The 19,649-nt window shown below is 32.2% G+C and overlaps 1 protein-coding gene across 3 annotated transcripts in view; it reads left to right on the top strand.

The window, feature by feature from the left end:
* PDS5B (PDS5 cohesin associated factor B) overlaps positions 1-19,649 on the top strand; it is a 178,935-nt gene that overhangs the window by 82,275 nt on the left and 77,011 nt on the right. For all 3 annotated transcript variants that reach the window (XM_055542385.1, XM_055542384.1, XM_055542386.1), the window contains exons 8-13: positions 4,245-4,385; positions 6,471-6,586; positions 9,197-9,291; positions 12,168-12,313; positions 14,484-14,635; positions 15,862-15,975. In XM_055542385.1, the coding sequence (XP_055398360.1) occupies positions 4,245-4,385; positions 6,471-6,586; positions 9,197-9,291; positions 12,168-12,313; positions 14,484-14,635; positions 15,862-15,975 (764 nt within the window). The remainder of the gene's footprint in view (positions 1-4,244; positions 4,386-6,470; positions 6,587-9,196; positions 9,292-12,167; positions 12,314-14,483; positions 14,636-15,861; positions 15,976-19,649) is intronic.

The raw sequence follows: 19,649 nt of genomic DNA, 5'->3' as shown, positions 1-19,649 counted from the left end.
TGCCTGAAGCAGAATTTTGGCAAGTAGTACATACTTCAGGATTTTTATTGTTTTAATCATTAAGTGTATTTTATTTCCCCTTCTTATTTAAAATTATTATTGGTTAATATTTTCTAGATTACCTCTATCTTTTTGTTCATTTCCTTCTTTCAAATCGTGTAGTAACTAAAACATTTTTTATTTTGGTTAGCAAACTATACTGTTTTTATTGTTGGAAATTGAGTTAAATGTAATTAGATAAATCATATGGAACTTTTCATTATTCAGAGAAGTTGCTTACAGCTTTTTGGAAATTAAATTGATTTGTACAAGAAGAAGATATGAACTAATATCAAGACATAAAAATTGAAGGCAAGTATGAATGACAGCAATGTGGTGAAAGTTGCCTATCTTACTCTCCTTGGGATGGATTCCATATAAATCTACCTTTTCTGAGAATGGGAAAGAATTGCAGTGAAAAAGCCCTTTCATTATCATCTCAGGTCTACTTATATAAGATTGACCTTCTTCTCTGTTTTCAGGAGAAATGTATTCTCTCTGTTCGGTTCACTGATAGAAGCTTGTTGAGGTTTTATTTTACCCCCACAGTTCTGGTGAGCTGCACAACTCTAGATGGCACCATTCACATTGTATTCCATGTGAATTGGTTCCATCCAATGGAGCAAATCCAGAACACAGTCTTGATGTTGGCCTCTGGAATTGTGTAGCAGGTCTGTCTCCACCCTGCCTTCCACTTTTATCCACATCTGAAAATGTAAAGTATGTAAATCTGTCTTCTTGGAAAAATTTAAGAAGGAAAGTCTTTTGTAATTATGTATTTAATTTTCTAGAAATTTATTGAAGGAGATTTTTTTCTTGAAGCGTACAAAATTTAATTTGGTATATAAAAATGTATCATGGAAATGGAACAATACCTTGGTAAATTCTAGTCTTCGTTGCTGGCTTACTGCTTAAATAATTGTAAGCACGTGATGATTTGGAAAAGTGTATTTGATTTATAAAGAAACTGTTTTGGAGAGTGAACTTTGAGAAACTGGAGACTTGAATTACGTAATCTGTCTTAATAGCTCCAATAAGATTTCCAGAGAATTCTTAAATATTGATTTCTGCAAGTTTTGTGAGTGTCGTGTATTGGCTGGAATAAATTGCTTAGATTGAGTGGATTGAGTTCTTTTTGTATGACACAATGGCACTTGAAATCTGTAGAGCCACATTTAAGCATTCTGTTATTAAGTACCCCTTCCCTTTTCCTTTGCTTTAAGTGCCTGTGAATGATTGTCTCCATGGATTTTAGATACACTAGGTGAGCTCCTCCTGGTGGTCACTTATTTAAGCTGATACTGCCAAACCAGTTTTTTTAGGGAAACACTTACTTTTTCTGGTGCCATTTTCTGGTACAAAAATAAGAAAATAACACTGTACTATGTTGGTATGTTTTCTAGGATTGGGAAAATAAACATTTGATTGGGTAATAAAAAAAAGATTTGGAATAGAATGAGGTGATTAGGTTCATTATACTGTTCTCTCAACATCTGTGTATGTCTGAAAATATTTATGATAAAAGCTAAAAGAAAGATAAAAACACTTCTAATAATCCCAGATATATCAAGGTAAAAACATTTCCCTGTCGCTTACACCTTATGTTTCCTGCTCTTAGTTCTTGCTACAGATAATAGACAGCCCACTCTATACTTTGTCTTTATCAGAAGCTGGGAATGGGGGCAGGAGGTACAGGATGAGTAGAATGGTCTGAGCATACCTTCAGTTCCATATTTATTCCAAGTACTCTGTCACTATTTTCTTCTCTGTCCCTGTTTTCCTTTTTTTCTTGTTCCCCTGCTTTATTCGATAGTTAGCTAGTAAGTCATTAAGAATTGCTTTTTTTCCCTTCTCCTGTTCTCCCTTCTAAATCTACTTAAGTTTTCTACTGCAGATCTATACAATTACATGTAAAATACTTTCTGGTGAGCTTAATTGTCTTGTGGGGTTTTAGTACAGTGTAAAAATCATTCTCAGTCTTTTTGGACTTGTACATGTAAAACCATTATTCATTTATCTTCCTAGTAGAGAACTAACAAGCAAAAATAGAGGTAGGCTATCAAGGTAATATAACCCCACTTCTGTCTCTTTTTCACTTGTGTCTTTTTTCACTCTCATGCATGTAGACACATTGAAGTTTTTTTTTTTATAGATAGTGATGTTTTTATATTTAGAACTTAAGAAGTCATGTTGGTGTTACCAGTTATTTTTTAAAATAGAATTTGTAATTTGACAACTCACAAAACTAAAAAGTACATGTATGTATTAAAAAGGTACACCAGTATCAAAAACAGAAAGTACATAGTGACAGTTCAAAAAATTCCCTATATGGATCACTTTTTGGTAATATTATTTTTTACCAGATCTTTTTAATGGCAGGTTTTAGGGGATGGCACAAAATTATTTTGTTGCATTGAAAAAATGTGTTGTCTGTCTTGATATAGTTAAAATTTGGTTAAATTGCTTAATCTCACTTAGTGTCAGTTATTTTGTAACTAAAGTTGATCATCTAAATTTAAGGTAGAATTTCTTACCAGTGTTTAACTTATTCCCCTTACTTCTTTCATCAGGAGGCAGTTGTTATTTAATGTTATGTGAAAATTAGTTACCATTTGTAACGGAAAGACTCATGTTTTTTAGAGGGAGATACTTCAGTCAAATATGTATTTGCTTCTTCTGCTGAAGTATACACCTCAGGAAGTTGTTTTACTTATAGTTGTATCATAGTACCTGTTACACATCATTCATTCATTTAAACTGAATTTAAACTGTCAGGCATTGTACTAGGCTCTTGTTATACAGTGAAGACTGATTTGGAGATACGTGGAGATTGTAAGTGTCAAATAAATGTTTTTGATGAAATTTGTAAGAATGTTTTTTTTTCCCACTTCCATTTTCAAATGAGCTTTCCCAGACTGATAGAAGTTTTTCCCAGACTGATGATTTGAGCACCAAGGTGGCCAGACTGGAAAGAATTATCTTTTGTTAAGGAAAGCTATATATTTTTTTTAAACAGGAGAAAGTTTTTGAATGGAAAAAAAAAAAGCCATTTTATCTTCAACTTGAATGAGAATATAATCTTTGATGTCTTGAAATTCTTTTCACACAAAATTGATGAACATCACAGACAAACAACTTATTTTTAAAACCAATAAATAATAGTAGAATAGAATTTTTTATTTTCTTCCCTCAGGGTTAGGTAGTTTGTACAGGTTCATAAGTCCAAAGAACTTCATTTAAAAACAACCCAAGAACTACAGGCCAGCAGAGAAGATGTTGAAATGTGAAGTCTTTGACTGTACTTTCCAGATAGAAAACCTAATTAAGCCAAGTTATATGTTAATTGTCACAGAAAGAAGAGATCAGAGCAGTTTGTATGATGTAGAGAATACTCAATGCCTTTTTCAAGGAGATAATATGTAGGATATTCTGTGGGTTAATTTTTTTACATATTTGGAAGACTTTAAATAGATAGAAACTTGATCATTACACTGTGGGTTTTTTTTTTTTTTCCATTTTCAGTAGTAATGTGATAAATGTTTTGAGTGTAGAAGGTAGTGCTGGCTGCTTATAGAAGAAATATGTTCACATTTGGATTTTCTTTTGTTTGTATGTGCTTTTAATTGGAATTTAATTAGTGCTATAAACCTTTGTGTGGGTGTATATGTATATACATATTGTTTATCAGAATATAAAAGAAGATAAGAAGTATTAGATGTTATTTTACATTGTAAATATAAAATTACCTATTTTAAAAGTGGCATTGGCTCCTACTATGAAGGTGTAAGGCTTTGTCTTGCATACTGTTCTCTCCCATGCTGCTGTGGTGAACAAAAGGTGATCTCTTGCCCTTAAGAAATTTATCTAGTAGAGAAACTAAGACGTGTATGCAAATAACTGTGATACACAGTAAAATATGGTAAGTACCATAATGGGGAATAAAATGTGTTTGGTAAGTAGGATGTTTATTGATATGCTAATTGATAAATCAATAGAAATTTCTTGTCTTTTACTATGTATGAGATGAATTCTATGTTTTATCTTTTTTGGTAACCTGTAGTGGTTTCCCACCTTCTGTTAGAAAACATTTTGATATGCCTGTTTTGACTTTGTATAGAATATTAATGAATTTAATGAAATAATAAAATTTCAGAAAATTCACTTTATCCATGGTACTTCTATTAATAAATTTTTTTTCTCAAAAGTTTTTTAATCAGGTTCTGATGCTTGGGAAAACATCTATCAGCGATTTGTCAGAGCATGTCTTTGACTTAATTTTGGAGCTCTATAATATTGATAGTCATTTGCTGCTCTCAGTTTTACCCCAGCTTGAATTTAAATTGAAGGTAACTATTCTAAAAACATGGTTTTATCAACTAGATTAGCAAAAAACATTATTTGTGGCTTTTTAATCCTTCACTGGTTTTAACTGAATGTTTTAAGTGTGATGGTGTATTACTGTTATTTACATGTTTGTGCCTTGCCTGTTTGTGTATTGCTAGTGGCTGACATAGTGCCTAGCAGATTGAATCTGCTTATAATTAATGATTAGCAGGATGAAAGTTTTCCAGGTGATGTTTTCTGGGTTGTGACTAACTTTTTCATTTCTAAGGCGTAGTTTATAGTAGTTCCCCAGACCCTTTGATTGTGCCATAAAAATGGTTTAGAGTCTGTTATCCACATAGGGTGAAATATTTTCCTTTATGAGTGTTATCTTTGCTTGCCTAGCCTGTATCGAAAGTGCCTTTGCTTTTCAGATGACTAGAATCTATTGCCTTGGCATTAAATTATGCCATCAAATTGAGTTTCATTTGCAGGTTTGGGGCATATTTTTCTCTTTCAGATTGTTACATAAAGGTTAAATAAATCTGGTTATAATTAATACTCTTTGATGAACCGCACTGTACCACCCAGAAAAGTTGTTAAATGATTTATGCATTGTGTTTCTTGTTTCTAAAATTTTGAATTTGTCTCTTTGAAAGCTACAGAATAATCTGTGTTGGTAGTGTAATTACCCCCAAAATGCAGCAAATAATTATTCTCATTTTATTCTGGGTATCTTTTTGATGTATTTGCCAACTGAGCCATTTGATTCACTGGCCTTCCTATGCCCGCTCTTTTCATATCACTAACAATTTTGATGAGGCTGAAGGCAGTCATACCTTTAATTATTTGTTGGCTTGATTTCATCTAATAAAAATATTAAATACTATAAGAAATATAAGAATAAGAAATTAGCATTGCTGCTTCCAGCAGATTTAATATCCATTATGGGAGGGAGAGGAAAAATCCATATCTAATAAGAAGCCAGATATTATACGTATCATAAAAGATACAAACAGCATACAATTAAAGCAAAGGGAACAGCATGCAGAGACACGGAGAGGTAGGAAGGTGCTGAGTGAATTTGCAGAGCATGAATTACAGTTTTGTGGTTGCATAAAGTCAGTTTAAATCATCCTTGTCTGCCCATTAGAATCTTTACCTGTGGAGCCTTAACAAACAGACAGATGTGCAGGCATTAACCTAAATCAGAATTTCAGGCAGTGGAGTTCAGAGATGAGTTTTTGGTTAGCTGTTTTTATTTTTAAAAGCTTACAGGTCATTCAAGGCATACAATGTTCAGTCAGGTTTGAAATGTACTTTTTTGGAGGAATAGCGAAAGAAATAATAAAGAGGAGTCAGGTCATATCATAGTCTTTAAATGCTTGGCTTTGGCATTGGTTTAAAATTTTAAAAGAAATCTATACAGTGCCATCTAAGTAACTTGATTATTAATGCTTTGTAACAGTCTCACATTTTGTGTTTAAGTCTAGTATTGTAGCTGGCTCATTCATTTAAATGTTGTCATGTATTAGAGGCACCAAAATCAATAATGAAGTTTGAATTCTTATCTGCAAAGTACTGTGTTGTATATATAACAGAGACTTTAGTTTTCTTATCTGTGAGGCTTCATCACATTGTTAAACTCCATTAGGAATCTGCTGTATGTAGATGAACTGACTCTCCTTTTGGGAGATTTAGTGCTTATTTATTTCTACAAAGGGCTTTACTGTAGGCTTGGCCTCTGTCAGTGTCTATTCTTAAAAACCACAGATAGTTTTTGAAGGGTCCCAAGTTGGTTTGATGTGAATTAGTTTTTGATTTTGAATGGAAACAAGCCTCAATTGTAGGCCAAGCCATTAAGTTTTAATCAAACTTTGGGGTAAATTTTCATGTAGAGGAGTACTCCTTTAATGTAATTTGAGATGATTAGAGCATTGAAGATAACATTTAATTCTGTGAAAAATATATTGAACATTTTTTTATGTATAATTTTTCAACTGAAATGCATAGAAAGTTTTCAAGGTTTTTTAAGGGAAATAATGGGAAAAATTATTCTGAGTATATCTACCTCATGGTTGTAAAGCTGTGGTTGTGTTTTGTTTTAGAGCAATGATAATGAGGAACGTCTTCAAGTTGTTAAACTACTGGCAAAAATGTTTGGGGCAAAGGATTCAGAATTGGCTTCTCAAAACAAACCACTTTGGCAGTGTTACTTGGGCAGGTATATGATTTTGGTGTCCTATTTTAAAGTAATATGTGTTTATGTCTACTTATTAATTTAAAACAACATCCACATTTAGGATTTTTTTGTAAATGAAAGATTTTGTATTTTGAAATTTTTGATGCTGATAGTGATTGGCCATGTTTACAAATTCCCCTTCTTTCAGAAATTTTTTTTTTTTAAGTAATTTTTAAAAGATATATTAAAAAAAAAAGATGATATATTTAAATAGCCATCTTACAAAGTATTATAATCATGAAATGGAAGTGTATTATTACATAGCAGTGATTCATTCCAACTGCAAATATATCCACAAAAATTATATTTAGTTAGATTATTTGGAGATTTGTAAGGATAAGAATATCCATAGAATGGGTAAATAAATGATTGTGTATGTTTCCCCTACTAACCTCCTTTCTACATTTCTTATGATAATGAAGAATTGATAATCTGGGCTTTCTTGTATGCTTTTAATGATCCACAAACCTTCTGAAATTGGTTGCAAAATTTGAATGTGTTTGTGTATTTTTTCTGTGTGAGGAATTTATTACTTTTCTAAAGATGTCCCTGATCTTGAATATATTAAAACCACTTCTCAGTGTCCTGGCTGAAACCTACTTTGACCTTGAGGATAAAGGAGGATTCCCCCCCCCCCCACCTTTTTTTATTATGCTTATAACAAATAATGCAGTTAAGTCATAAATAAACAAGTAAATAAGATTGAATCTTATTCTATTTTCTTTGTATTGAAATATTTGCATTGTTACTGCCACTTTTCTTTCTATTTCACTACCAGAGCCATCAGTGATTATAATACATTTAATCTCTTCTGGACTTGTTTTTTCTAATTTGTTAAATGAAGGGATAAGCCTTTATACATTAAGCGCTAAATGTTTTTTTTGATTTCTTATTTCTTATGTAGCTCAATAATAATATTTAACAAGGCGTGTTAAACTGATAAATCTTAGCCCATTGTCATTTTGAATTTGATTTCTAGACTTTTTCACCTTAATAAGCAAGAGGGCACAATATTTTATGTTTAATTAAATTATGCAACTACTAATAAAGTCAAAATGTATTTTATTTGATGTGTTAAAAACAAAAAATATAATTTTACATAAAGACATTTAATATATCTTTAAATCAGGACTTGGATTCACCAGACCATTGTAGAATTTTTGGAGAAAAAATTTTAATTTAATTTAAATTTGTTACCTTTTTATTACATTGTAGTTTTTCCTTGTATTATTAATGGCATAAACAATCATATATTACCCATTTTAAGGAGCTAGAGTATTTATTTAAAGATGTCTTTTAATGGTTATATGGTACATGTTTAGTTGAGAAGGTACAGTACATAGATTGAGTATTTAGATTCAAATTACTCAGGAAACCATATGAGAATAAAGACTAGATTTTATGTAACTTTTTTTGAGTATACTTCATGAAGCATTTTGTTTCCCATAGTATTAAGCTTTTATGAGTAATTTGTTACTCATTCAGTAGACTGCTATTTATCTTTTTGTTGCTAAATTTTGTCTCTTACGGTATTAGGAGGTATAAGATTGGGAAACTTTTTGATCTCTGAGAATTAAGACATCCAAAAATGTTGAATGGAAAATCTTGTTCTTGTTACTCAATATATTTTTTTTTAATCTCTGTTTTGTACTTCATAATGAATTTAGGTATATTATAGGCTTTGAACATTGGTGGTTTAGAGATAACTAGACTATATGTTTCCTGATGGAGGAACATGATACTGTATCAAGTAGTCTTGCTTTAAAAAAAATGAACCTGAATATGATCAAATTCTGTAGACCTGATTACTAATTTGCAGGATTTAGGAGAGAGGGGAACCTGGTAGTTGACATTAGAATGATAAGATTAGTACAGTCTAAACTCTGAAAAGCCACTACACACATAAACACAAAACAGTTGGTTCACCAGGTTATAAGGGAAAAGAAAAAGAGAGGGGAGATATAAACGTTAAAGATAGTTAACACATCAGCCAAAAAGTTTTAACTTTCCAGAGATGCATACTGAGATACCTACATTTTTATGTAAAAATTTGATGTTAGTATAAATAATTATGATGGCTAACTATAATAGATAGGAGTAATTATTGGCACAATTTTAAAGTCATAAAATAATACAGGGTTTAGTACAGGATCTGTGAAACATTTGTGAATGTTGTCTATTTAAGAAAGAATAATTTGAGGAAGAGTTCTCATTTCAGTATTGGATTTAATAATGTATCCATGAACTATGTATATACTTAGCACTTGCATAAGCGTATATATTTGAAAGTATAATATTTATAGGAAAAATTTTGTCATTCCAGTTCTTATTTTTGAGGCAAATGTGTATTGTTTAGACATGCTGCCAAAAGTACATAGTTCTCACAGGAGATGGACCTAGTTTAATATAAAGGTTCCATAGCATTTGTACATATATAGTTTACAAATCGTTGTTAAAATATTCTGGTTATGCTTTGAATTATGCTGTATAAAGTATTCTTTCTTTTAATTAGAGAAATATAAATCAAGTGCAGGTTGAACATATCTGTTTCTCTTATACTAAAGATTACTCTGTGCTTTTGTATTTTTTCAGGTTTAATGATATCCATGTACCAATCCGCCTGGAATGTGTGAAATTTGCTAGCCATTGTCTCATGAACCATCCTGATTTAGCAAAGGACTTAACAGGTAGTTTATACCCGTAATGGCAAATATTCCTTGGTGCTCTTTGGAGAAAAAAAAAAAGGCTTTATGTATAGGACAAAAACCTTCTGTTTTGTACTTTTTTTGTGATTTTAGTGGGTGAAGTCTTCAAATTCACCATCATGGTAGTTACTCTCTGAAGCTGGAATTTTGCCTCCTAGTACATAGGCTACAATCACGTACATAAAAAGTAGTGTTATCAGAGGCAGTGTTGGTTTCTTAATTTAAGAACAATTCTGAAAGGATTTCAGACATTCGGGTTTGAATAGGTCTTGACTTTGAATACATTATAAGACTTCAGTGGTCTTTAATATTTTGAAAACTTATGTGAGAGTCATTAATTTATGAACTAACCATGCTTAATGGAGATAACTTTCCTGAAATCTGTAAATTCATAAGGTATTTCACTTTTTATAGTAATGTGAATATTATGTATCTAACTGTTGCCAGATATGAAATCATGAAATAGTTCAGAAAATATAGATGAATATAGCAGCCACTGTCTTCCTCAGAAATGTTAGCATTTTGCTGTATTAGTTTAGGAGATTAAAAGAGAAAAAGAAAATACATTGTAGATACAGTTGAAACACTTTTCACAAGGGTTTCTTTTTTCCTACTTTGAGTAACTTCTCTATTAAATTTGGTCTACAACCTGTTCATGTTTTTCTATCTATGTTGCATATGTACGTATGTATAAATTATATGTAGTATTCTTAAAGTGATTTAAAAATTTTATTGAAAATGTATATTGAATTTGACATAGTTGAACTTATTCCTATGATCTTATTTTGTGTTTTCTATTTTACACGCCTGTTCTTTGCTTCTCTTATTTCTATTTTTCCTCTCATCTGCTCAGTGTATTTTCTTCTCATTTTTCTGTTTTTATCCCCATGGGCCTGAAAGTTACATTCTCCTTCATGCTTTCACCGCATTGTTGACTAAGTCTAAAGTTAATCAGAATACTAGCTTCTTTCTGAGCAATCAAGGACCCTTGAATACTTTAACTCTGAGCAGTCTCTTCCCCAATTTTCATATTATTGGTTATTATTATTGGGTTGGCCTTCAGGTTTTTAACTTAAAAATAAAACACATACTTTGTATTTACCAAAAACTTTATTAAACTTTATATTCACTGTGAACTTTATTAAACTTCATATTCACTGTTTCGTTTCCCAACCTTCTACCATTTTTCAGGCAACTTCATAATTTCATCTTCTCAAAACTTTATCTTTTTGAGCAAAGAACTGTTTCAGGTGCCTTTTACAGTCATCCACAGAATTGAAAATTTTTTTTTGTAAAGACTGAAATAAATGGAAAACCAAAGGTGCAATGTCTGGTAAATAATGCAAGGAATCAGAACTTCCCAGCCAATCTGTAACAATTTTGGCCTGGTCATCAAGGAAGCATGCAGTCTTGCATTATCCTGATGGAAGATTGTGTTTTCTGTTGACTGATTCCAGATGCTTTTTGTTGAGTGCTGCTTTCAGTTGGTCTAATTGGGACCAGTACTTGTTGGAATTAATTATTTGGTTTTCTGGAAGGAGCTTATAATAAAGGACTCCCTTCCAGTTCCACCATATATACAGCATCACCTTTGGATGAAGACTGGCCTTTGGTGTCTTGTTCTGCGATTTCTTCTGTTCTATATTATTGTACAGTATCCACTTTTCATTGCCTATCACACATACTGTCTTTCTCACTGTTTGAAATAATTCCATTTGGTAGAGAATGTTCAAGGTGGAGGAGCTTAGGACCTGGGCATTGGTTTTATGAGCTTTTACATTGTATTTGTTAACTGTTCATTTATTGAGTAGTAAATCCATTTACAATCATAAGCACTGTGTGTTGTTTATAGACATGGCTATATATGTTACTCCAGATCCGAACAACAAAATTATATCTTACTAGTCTTCTAATTAAAAAGCTGAATAATAATTTATGTTCACTTGTGGTGAAAGTGAAAATGAAGGTGCTCAGTCTTGTTCGAGTCTTTGCAACCCCATGGACTATAGCCTGCCAGGCTCCTCCATCCATGGGATTTCCCAGGGAAGAATACTGAAATGGATTGCCATTTCCTTCTCCAGGGGATCTTCCCGACCCAGGGATCGAACCTGGGTGTCCTGCATTGCAGGCAGACTCTTTACCATCTGAGCCACCAGGGAATATATTCATTTGTGGTACCTCTTCCTTAAGCCTAATATATCATTACTGAAGATCGTTCATTTTTCTTTCAGTTTTCTCAGTGCCAGATCTGAACTCCCATGTTTTTTGCTTTAATATTCTCCCCCAGTCTCTCATAATTGCTTAATGTTTCATTTCTTCTGTCATCCCTTCGGTCTTTCTTTTAGTTGAGTTAAGTGGAATTGTCTTATGCTCTTTCCTGTAATCCTATTTTTTTGCTGCCATTATCTTAATTTAATCTTTCAATAACCTCACTAAAGGTTTGCTTAGTTAAGGAAGATAGAAACTTATATTCTCTAGTCTTTTCCCAACAGAACCACTTGACTTGAATATTTTAACCATTAAAAAAAAAAGTGAAATATTGATATACTTCTTGATTCATTTATGTGGCTTGTTGAATTAATGAGCCTAGGAACTCCTAAGTCATCCACCCTGCCCCATATAGATGGGGAGGGGATTTACTACTCAGTTGCATGTAAACTACTGTATTTTGACTGAAGGACTAACCCTTCCTTCTTTCTTCCTTTCTGTCTCTCCTGCTACTAATATTTTTTGAAACATTAAACTTTCTACTTAGGTTTTGTTTTTGTTGTGGTTTACTTTCAAAGGTCTTATGCAATCTTGTAAGACATTTTAATTATCAAAGTTCCATTTTAATAAAATAAAATTTTATCTTTCAGAGTATCTTAAAGTGAGGTCACATGACCCTGAAGAAGCTATTAGGCATGATGTTATTGTGTCTATAGTTACAGCTGCTAAAAAAGATATTCTTCTGGTCAATGATCACTTACTTAATTTTGTGAGAGAGAGAACATTAGACAAACGGGTAAGTAGGAATAATAATTACTAGTAGGTTTGTATTTTGAATACTCGAAGTTTTAATAGAGTTTCACTTGCAAATATTGAGATTTAAATGAAATTAGCTCTTTTTTTGGGGGGAGCATTTTAATACCTAAAATAATGTTTATAAGAAGGTTTTACATTTTGTTACATTAAATTTTGTTCATATTATTTGTTCATCCTCAAATGGGACAGGTCTAAGTGGTAGATTAGTCAGATATTTAACCTGTACACTAATCTTAATAAGTGACTTTGTGAAGAATTCTGACACAACTTCTCTTTTTCCTTTCATACGGTTATCAATTCATAGTCCTCTAGCTGATTGTATTATAATTTCTATGGAATAGAAAATAAAAGATGTTTTCAACATGGCAAAGCTAATCCGAGCAGAGCAGCATGCTTCTCGCCTACCTTCCATGACCCCAGACCTTCTTCCTTGAGCACCAAATAGCTCCACTCATTAGTTAGTGGCTTTCGAACAGGGGACTAACTGTGTCTTGATATGTTTGTATTCCTTGTTGCCTCGAATGTATTCGGTGCTTAGTGTTTCAGTGAATATTCATTCTCCCCTCCTCCCCATTGCCTTTCCTTCATGGCATGGATTTTATAGACTTAGACTTAAGAGTAATTTTGGTGAAAGATGAAAATCTTTGATGTATTTAGGGGTTAATTGGCAAAGAAAGCAGGAGGCTTGTTGGTAGCTATGAATAACTTTAACCAGGCAAATACTTTACAACATTTTGACAGTTGCTTACAGGGTTGATTGTGCTCTCTTCATCATTTAATTCTCTCTTTGATCATGCTGGTTGTGGGTGGATAATAGATGGACAGGAGTTGCATGGTTTTCTTGTGAAATCTGTAGGTATTCAGAGCAACTTATAAGTTTAGACTTGTCTTTATTGAATATATCAGTAGGGTACTAAACAATGAAAAGGCCAAAAGTTGTAAAGGAAGAAAAAGAGGTTTGCATCATGCTAGGGTGACAGCCTTCTGAGTAATCTTTTTCATGGTCAGAGTTCGTGTGTTGTTGGGATCATGCTTCACATGTGTTTGATCATCGTGTTGTGTTCATTGTAGGACTGTTTGGGTCATTCTGTATATATTGAATACCAAAATGTTGTTAAATGTATTTACATTATTGGCAGTATTACAATTTGCTCTGTATCTTTAAATTCTCCCTAAAACACCAGTTTCAGGAGCTAGAGGTAAGATGGGAAATTGGATATACAGTTTTTACAAATGTATTGAATTTTGAGTAAAGCTTTTGAAGTCTTTTATTTCAGTGTGTATGCAATGGATGGACGAAATAAGGACTATTCTTTACTGTAATTAAAAGAGAAACCAAAAGAAAAATGTTGCTATGACTGCAAAGGAAAAATGAATAGTCTTTGCAGATTCGTGAAGTTCTAAATATTACTAACATCCTACTGATTACAGTGCTGTAAAAGTTAAGGTTAATCTCATACCGAGATAATTAATGTTAGCTATATAGCAGATACGTACTTGTTTAAAAAAATAGTTGAATATGTTATTCTGACACCTGAATGTCTTTCCCAGGTAAATGAACCACTAATGTGTCTTTACATTCAGCATCTGATAAAGCCACTATTCTATGTACCTTTACAAGTATGTTTAATATAGACCATAATTTGGAAAAATTCTATAAGGAATAGCGCTTAACTGTCTTTGCCTTTTAAAAGTTGGTGTAACATGTTTTCCCTCACTAATTCTAAATGACATTAAGTAGATTGTGATTGAAATTTGTTTTTAGAGGTTGGTAAGGGTCCAAGATATCAAAAGTGAAATTGCTCAGTCGTGTCCGACTCTTTGCGACCCCATGGATTGCAGCCCAAGAGGCTCCTCTGTCCATGGGATTTTTCCAGGCAAGAATACTGGAGTGGGTTGCCATTTCCTTCTCCAGGAGATATCAAATCATTAAAATTATTTATATATTAATAGATGTCTATGCTTGATGCAGTAAATATTAAAATGATAGTTGTATTTTTTCATAGTTATTGCAAATTAACATCTAGTAAGTGAGAGTATATGATTAAAGTATATTGTGTGAAGTAAATAAAAAAGGGGGTAACTAAACTTGAAGGAATTAATATAAGGAGGCATTTTTGAATTATTAAAAAAAATGCTTTTATTTTAAGTGGAGAGTACGCAAAGAAGCCATGATGGGACTTGCCCAGATTTATAAGAAATATGCCTTACAATCAGCAGCTGGGAAAGATGCTGCAAAACAGATTTCATGGATCAAAGACAAATTGCTCCATATATATTATCAAAATAGTATTGATGATAGGTAAGTTAAAGAGACCATAAGTAAAATGTTTGGTGCTTTTTGGTATTATATAACTTGTTGAGCTCTTGTTTTAGGTGAACTATTTTTTTTTTTTTTAATAACTTTAAACTCCCTTTTTGGTTTTTACTGCAAGTTAAAAATTTTGGGTGACTAGTTGCTTTCCCGCCAAAGCCATAAATGAAGTAGTGATGTACATATAACTTTAGGGATGGATACATCTTTTATGGTCATTTTCATGTACTGTATTTTAATGGAGTAATATTTGAAAGTAGAAATGTATGCAATTATAATTTAAATTTTGTTTCATAGGTAATTGTATTATAAGGATTCACATTGTTTTTCAAATATAAGTAAAATATACACCTTTTATATTTAGGCATTTTAAATAAAAGCAGTTCCTACTTAAGGCTAAAAAATAATTTATAAATTTATATATAAAAACACATTATCTGAATATAGTCTTTGTGTTTTTTTATTCCAGTATATAAGATTAGATCTTGTATGGAACCTATCCATTCTATAGTTAGTAGACTTGTAAATCCTGCTTGCAGTCTGCATTGACTTGATGAATTTTTAGTGGGGTCCAAATGATCTTACCCATGAGGATCAAAATAAGAAAATTAAGAACCAGTAGGACATCTTAGAATTTTAAGAGGTGTAGGAAGTAGAAACTGAGTATCTTAGGTTGATACTATCTAAGAAATTTCACAGTTACTATTTTTAAAAAATTGACATTTTTCAGCTTTTTGAGCATGTGACAATGCACAGAGATTTGCATTTTGATTTGGTAGCTCCCCTTTCCCCTATTCTTTTTGTTCATCTAGGTCATTTTTCATTATGATCACTATGGAAACTCAGAAGAAAAGTATTTCCCTGTTAGTTTTAACTTAGATTAGAATTTGTCACTTGGAAAGTTCTAGTGTAGTTTTTTAACCCTTTATTATTTAGCTAATGCAATTGATCCCCTAGTACATAACTTGCCCAGGATCATGCAGAAGTAGCTATCTTTGCTAGGTATAGGAGTTTTCTTGTATATCCAGCTACCATTTTTTTTGTGGGGTCGGGGAGGCTCTTCTTGTTAAAGAAATCTTTTGATTTGTAAATCTCATCTCCACTCAGAAAGAAGAAGCTCTCTTACATGTATTTTTATATGTTTTAGAAATTTATATACATATATAGTACATATATTTATAGAAATTAATAGAGTACTTTATGTTTTTCCATAGATTGCTTGTTGAACGGATCTTTGCTCAATACATGGTCCCCCACAATTTGGAAACAACAGAACGCATGAAATGCTTGTATTACTTGTATGCCACCCTGGATTTAAATGCAGTGAAGTATGTTTCAAATGTCAAACTCTGTTCTTTCCATCTTTTGCAGTATACTGGATTTTATGGAAATGAAAACAACTGTATTTTTAATGTCGACAGTTTATGTAATGTACATTGTTTAAATGGTCAGACACAACAGAACACTTGGATATTTTTTCAGAGAGTACTGCTACTAACATGGGATTAACAAGGATTTTTGTAACTAATTGAAAAACAGCTGATTGATTGGGTAGCTTTTAGGATTTAGTTTTTTCTGTTGTCTCAAGAAATATTGATGTATTTTTTGTTTTTTGCTTATATTCCTTAAGGCATCAGAAGGGTCCATATTGTGAAAGTAGTACTTTCTTATTTTTACCTGATACTGATTTGAATTATAGTATAAACCAGTAGGATATATATTTTTGTGCTGCATAATCTCAACAGGTGTTATAGTTTTGCATAAATGTAAGCAAAGATATATTTTTATGACCATGTTTCATTCAAAAAGTGCTTTTGACGGCCTTGGTAAAGAATTGGCACTTTGTACATGAAAGAGGAATTGCCAATTGAATTGTACTGAGGCTTAGGAAATTGAGGCCTGGAGATTGATATGCTCTAGGTTTCAGGAAGTATAGATCCTTAGTATTCTAGTAAATGGGTAACCTAACCCCCAGCTAATGGATTTACAGATGAAGAAATTAGAAGTCTAGGGAGCTGTACCTAATTTTCATTCCTGTCACAGCTTAATGGGATTTTTCACTTCACTTTCCCCATGGAAATTGTTATATGTCTGTTTATATCTTTTACAGAAATGTAGAGAAAAAGATTGTAGGAGGGAAAATGTACATTTCTTAATATCGACTGTATTTCAGGCACAGGAATGTATGTTAACTGTGTCTGCTTTCCTGCTGCAATTGGCAGAGTTGAGTAATTTCAGCAGGAACCTTATGACCCACAAAGCTTGTGAAATTTACCATCTGGCCTTTTACAGAAAAAACTTGGCAACTCCTAGCATAAGTGATATTTTTTCTGTTTTCCACGTGATAAACTGAATCCCACAGAGATCAGTTAACTTGCATAAAATTATGCAAGTAGTAAGAGACAAGGCCAGAATTTGAATTCAGTTCTACCTGGTTCCAAAACTCATTCTTTTTCCACTGCCTATTGTAAAATATGTTTCCACTGTATTTAATTGATTGTAAAACCTTAAATTTTCATATGCTGACATCTCTGAAATTGGAATGCATCCTTTTCTTCATGATGCAGTTGATGGCCTCTTAGCATGGATGAGATATGATACATATATGTATATCCCTTTTGGAACAAACTATTTTAAGTCACAACCAGTCTAGATGCCTTGACTCAGTTCAGCTGTCATTCATGAGTAGTAATGAATTAGAGACACTTTTAAGCAAAAAGTGAGAGTTCACCACTCATACATAGATCCTACTTGAAAAAATTACTAAAGAATAAAAAAGGAAACTAAATCCAGAAGGAATAGGATAGTTTTCTTAAACGAGTGTTGGGATCTGTATTAAAAAGTAGATTAGCATCTAGCCTGACACTGAGTCAACCTACAACAATTTGTGAGCTCATGAGAGGCCCTGGGATACCCTTCTCTCTCCCTGGGAGGGGCTCACTGTCCGATAACAACATGTGAAGATGGCAGGTAGTGTTCTGATGTTCTTTCATCGTGTAAGAGTGAGGACAGATATGACATGTTGATTAATTAGACCGGCTATACCTATTAAAAATTTGAGTCACCCCTAAAAAAATTTGAGTGTATAACTTGCAAACCCGAAGGAGCAAACAACTAATGAAACCGTTAATACCAGAAATGGAAAAGAAAATTTAAAAATTTGTGAATAGAATACACAAAACATAAATGGCAATTTCAGAACTAAAATAATATACTGAAAATATATTTTGAGATATACTGAAAAATAATTTCATGGAAAAGCTGAAAGTAAATTCCAATCTGTAGATCAATTGATTTCTAAAAAAATGGTTGGTGAGTGCATGAATACTTATCTCTTTTAAGTTAAAATAAGTAAGGTGTGTGTGTGTATGTGTGTGTGTGTGTATATATATAACATTTTTGAAATTAATTTTTTAAATCAACTTTTTGTAAAGTTTCTTTATACGTTCTATAGACTAAAACATTTGTCAGGTATGTGCACAATATATCTTAGAGCTTATAGTTATGTTTTTAACAATGCTTATGGTGTCTTAGCACATATAAAAGTTTTAATTTTAATATAACCAAATATATCAGTCTTTTTTGGTTTTGCTTGTGCTCTCTCTGCATTTTAAAGATTCTTTTCTATGCTGAGGTTAATTTGTTGTTTTATATTTTTGAATAAAATTTTAAAGATTTGCTTTTCAGATTGAGATCTTTATTCTTCCTGTAATTTATTTTTATGCATGATGTGAAATAAGAATCTTATATTATTTTCTACATGGATATTCAAGTCCATTATTCTCTCTAATGACTTCCCTGTAATACCCACACTCTCAAGTTTCTATACAACTGTGTTATCCATTTGTAAGTTCTCCATTAATTCAATTTGTCCCTTTGTCTGTTACTTCCTATTAATCAACGTTTTGAATTAACTGACCAACTATACACCTGATGGTTTTTAACAGTTTATTACTTATTCTTTACATTTTGTCTGTGGTTATTTTCTCCAAAAGTCTTTACATTCACTGTCATGAAGTATTTTATGCACCCAAAGAAATGATGAGTTTTGAAGCATAGTAATAACTGTCTATGAATCTACCACCCACCCTCTTTCATCCTCCTTTCTCTCAGGAAACCACTAACCTTAATTTTGTGTTTCTCATTTCCTTTTAAAGAATGGTTTTATTATATGTATGTATGTATCCCTTAGTTATATATTTTTTGGTTTTGATCATTTTTGAACTTTACAAAAATGGAGTGATTGTGGGTATACTCTTCTGTGATTTTTTTTTCACACCATTCTATTATGTTCCTAAACTTCAACCACTGTCTCTACAGAGCTTATGGGTCATTCATTTTCACTGAGGTATTGAATTACTTTGTCATTATTCCACAGTTCTATTCCATCATCTTGACATTGCAGATCTGAGTGCATGGAAAGAATGGACAATTGTGTTGTTTTCATTTTTTAATAGTGCAAATAATGCCTCTGTGAACATTTTCCAGTTTAGTAAACATGCAAGAATTTCTCTGAGGTATAGTTGTGAATGGTTCTCAGATTTGACTACATGTTGAAATCATTTGGAAAGGTTTAAAAAACACTGACACATGAATCTCACCCTCAGTTTGTCATTTAATTTGTCTAGTTTGTAGTGTGTGCATTGGGGTTTTTAGAAAAGCATTTCTGGGGATTCTAATGGGCAGACAAGGTTTAGGATCATTGGAGTTACAGCTATGAATGGAACTGCTGAGGATGCACGTTTCCAGCATTATAAACTAGTCAAATCATTTTCCAATATGATTATACTAATTTATACTCTTGCCAGTGGTTTCTAAGTTTCTCCATCCTCTGTCTGGCATTTTATTTTTTGTGAATCTTTTGGGTATGAAATTTTGTCTCCTTTTCTTTCCATTGTCCTGAATACTAATGATGTTGATGTTTTACTTAATGTTTCTGATTTCACCACAGTGCTCATTACTCTGTATTATAGTGCCTGTCCTACTTCATTCATTTGTATTA

Source organism: Bubalus kerabau, chromosome 12 (assembly GCF_029407905.1).
Source record: "Bubalus kerabau isolate K-KA32 ecotype Philippines breed swamp buffalo chromosome 12, PCC_UOA_SB_1v2, whole genome shotgun sequence".
NCBI lineage: Eukaryota > Metazoa > Chordata > Mammalia > Artiodactyla > Bovidae > Bubalus > Bubalus kerabau.
This window is presented reverse-complemented; position numbering and strand designations above follow the sequence as displayed.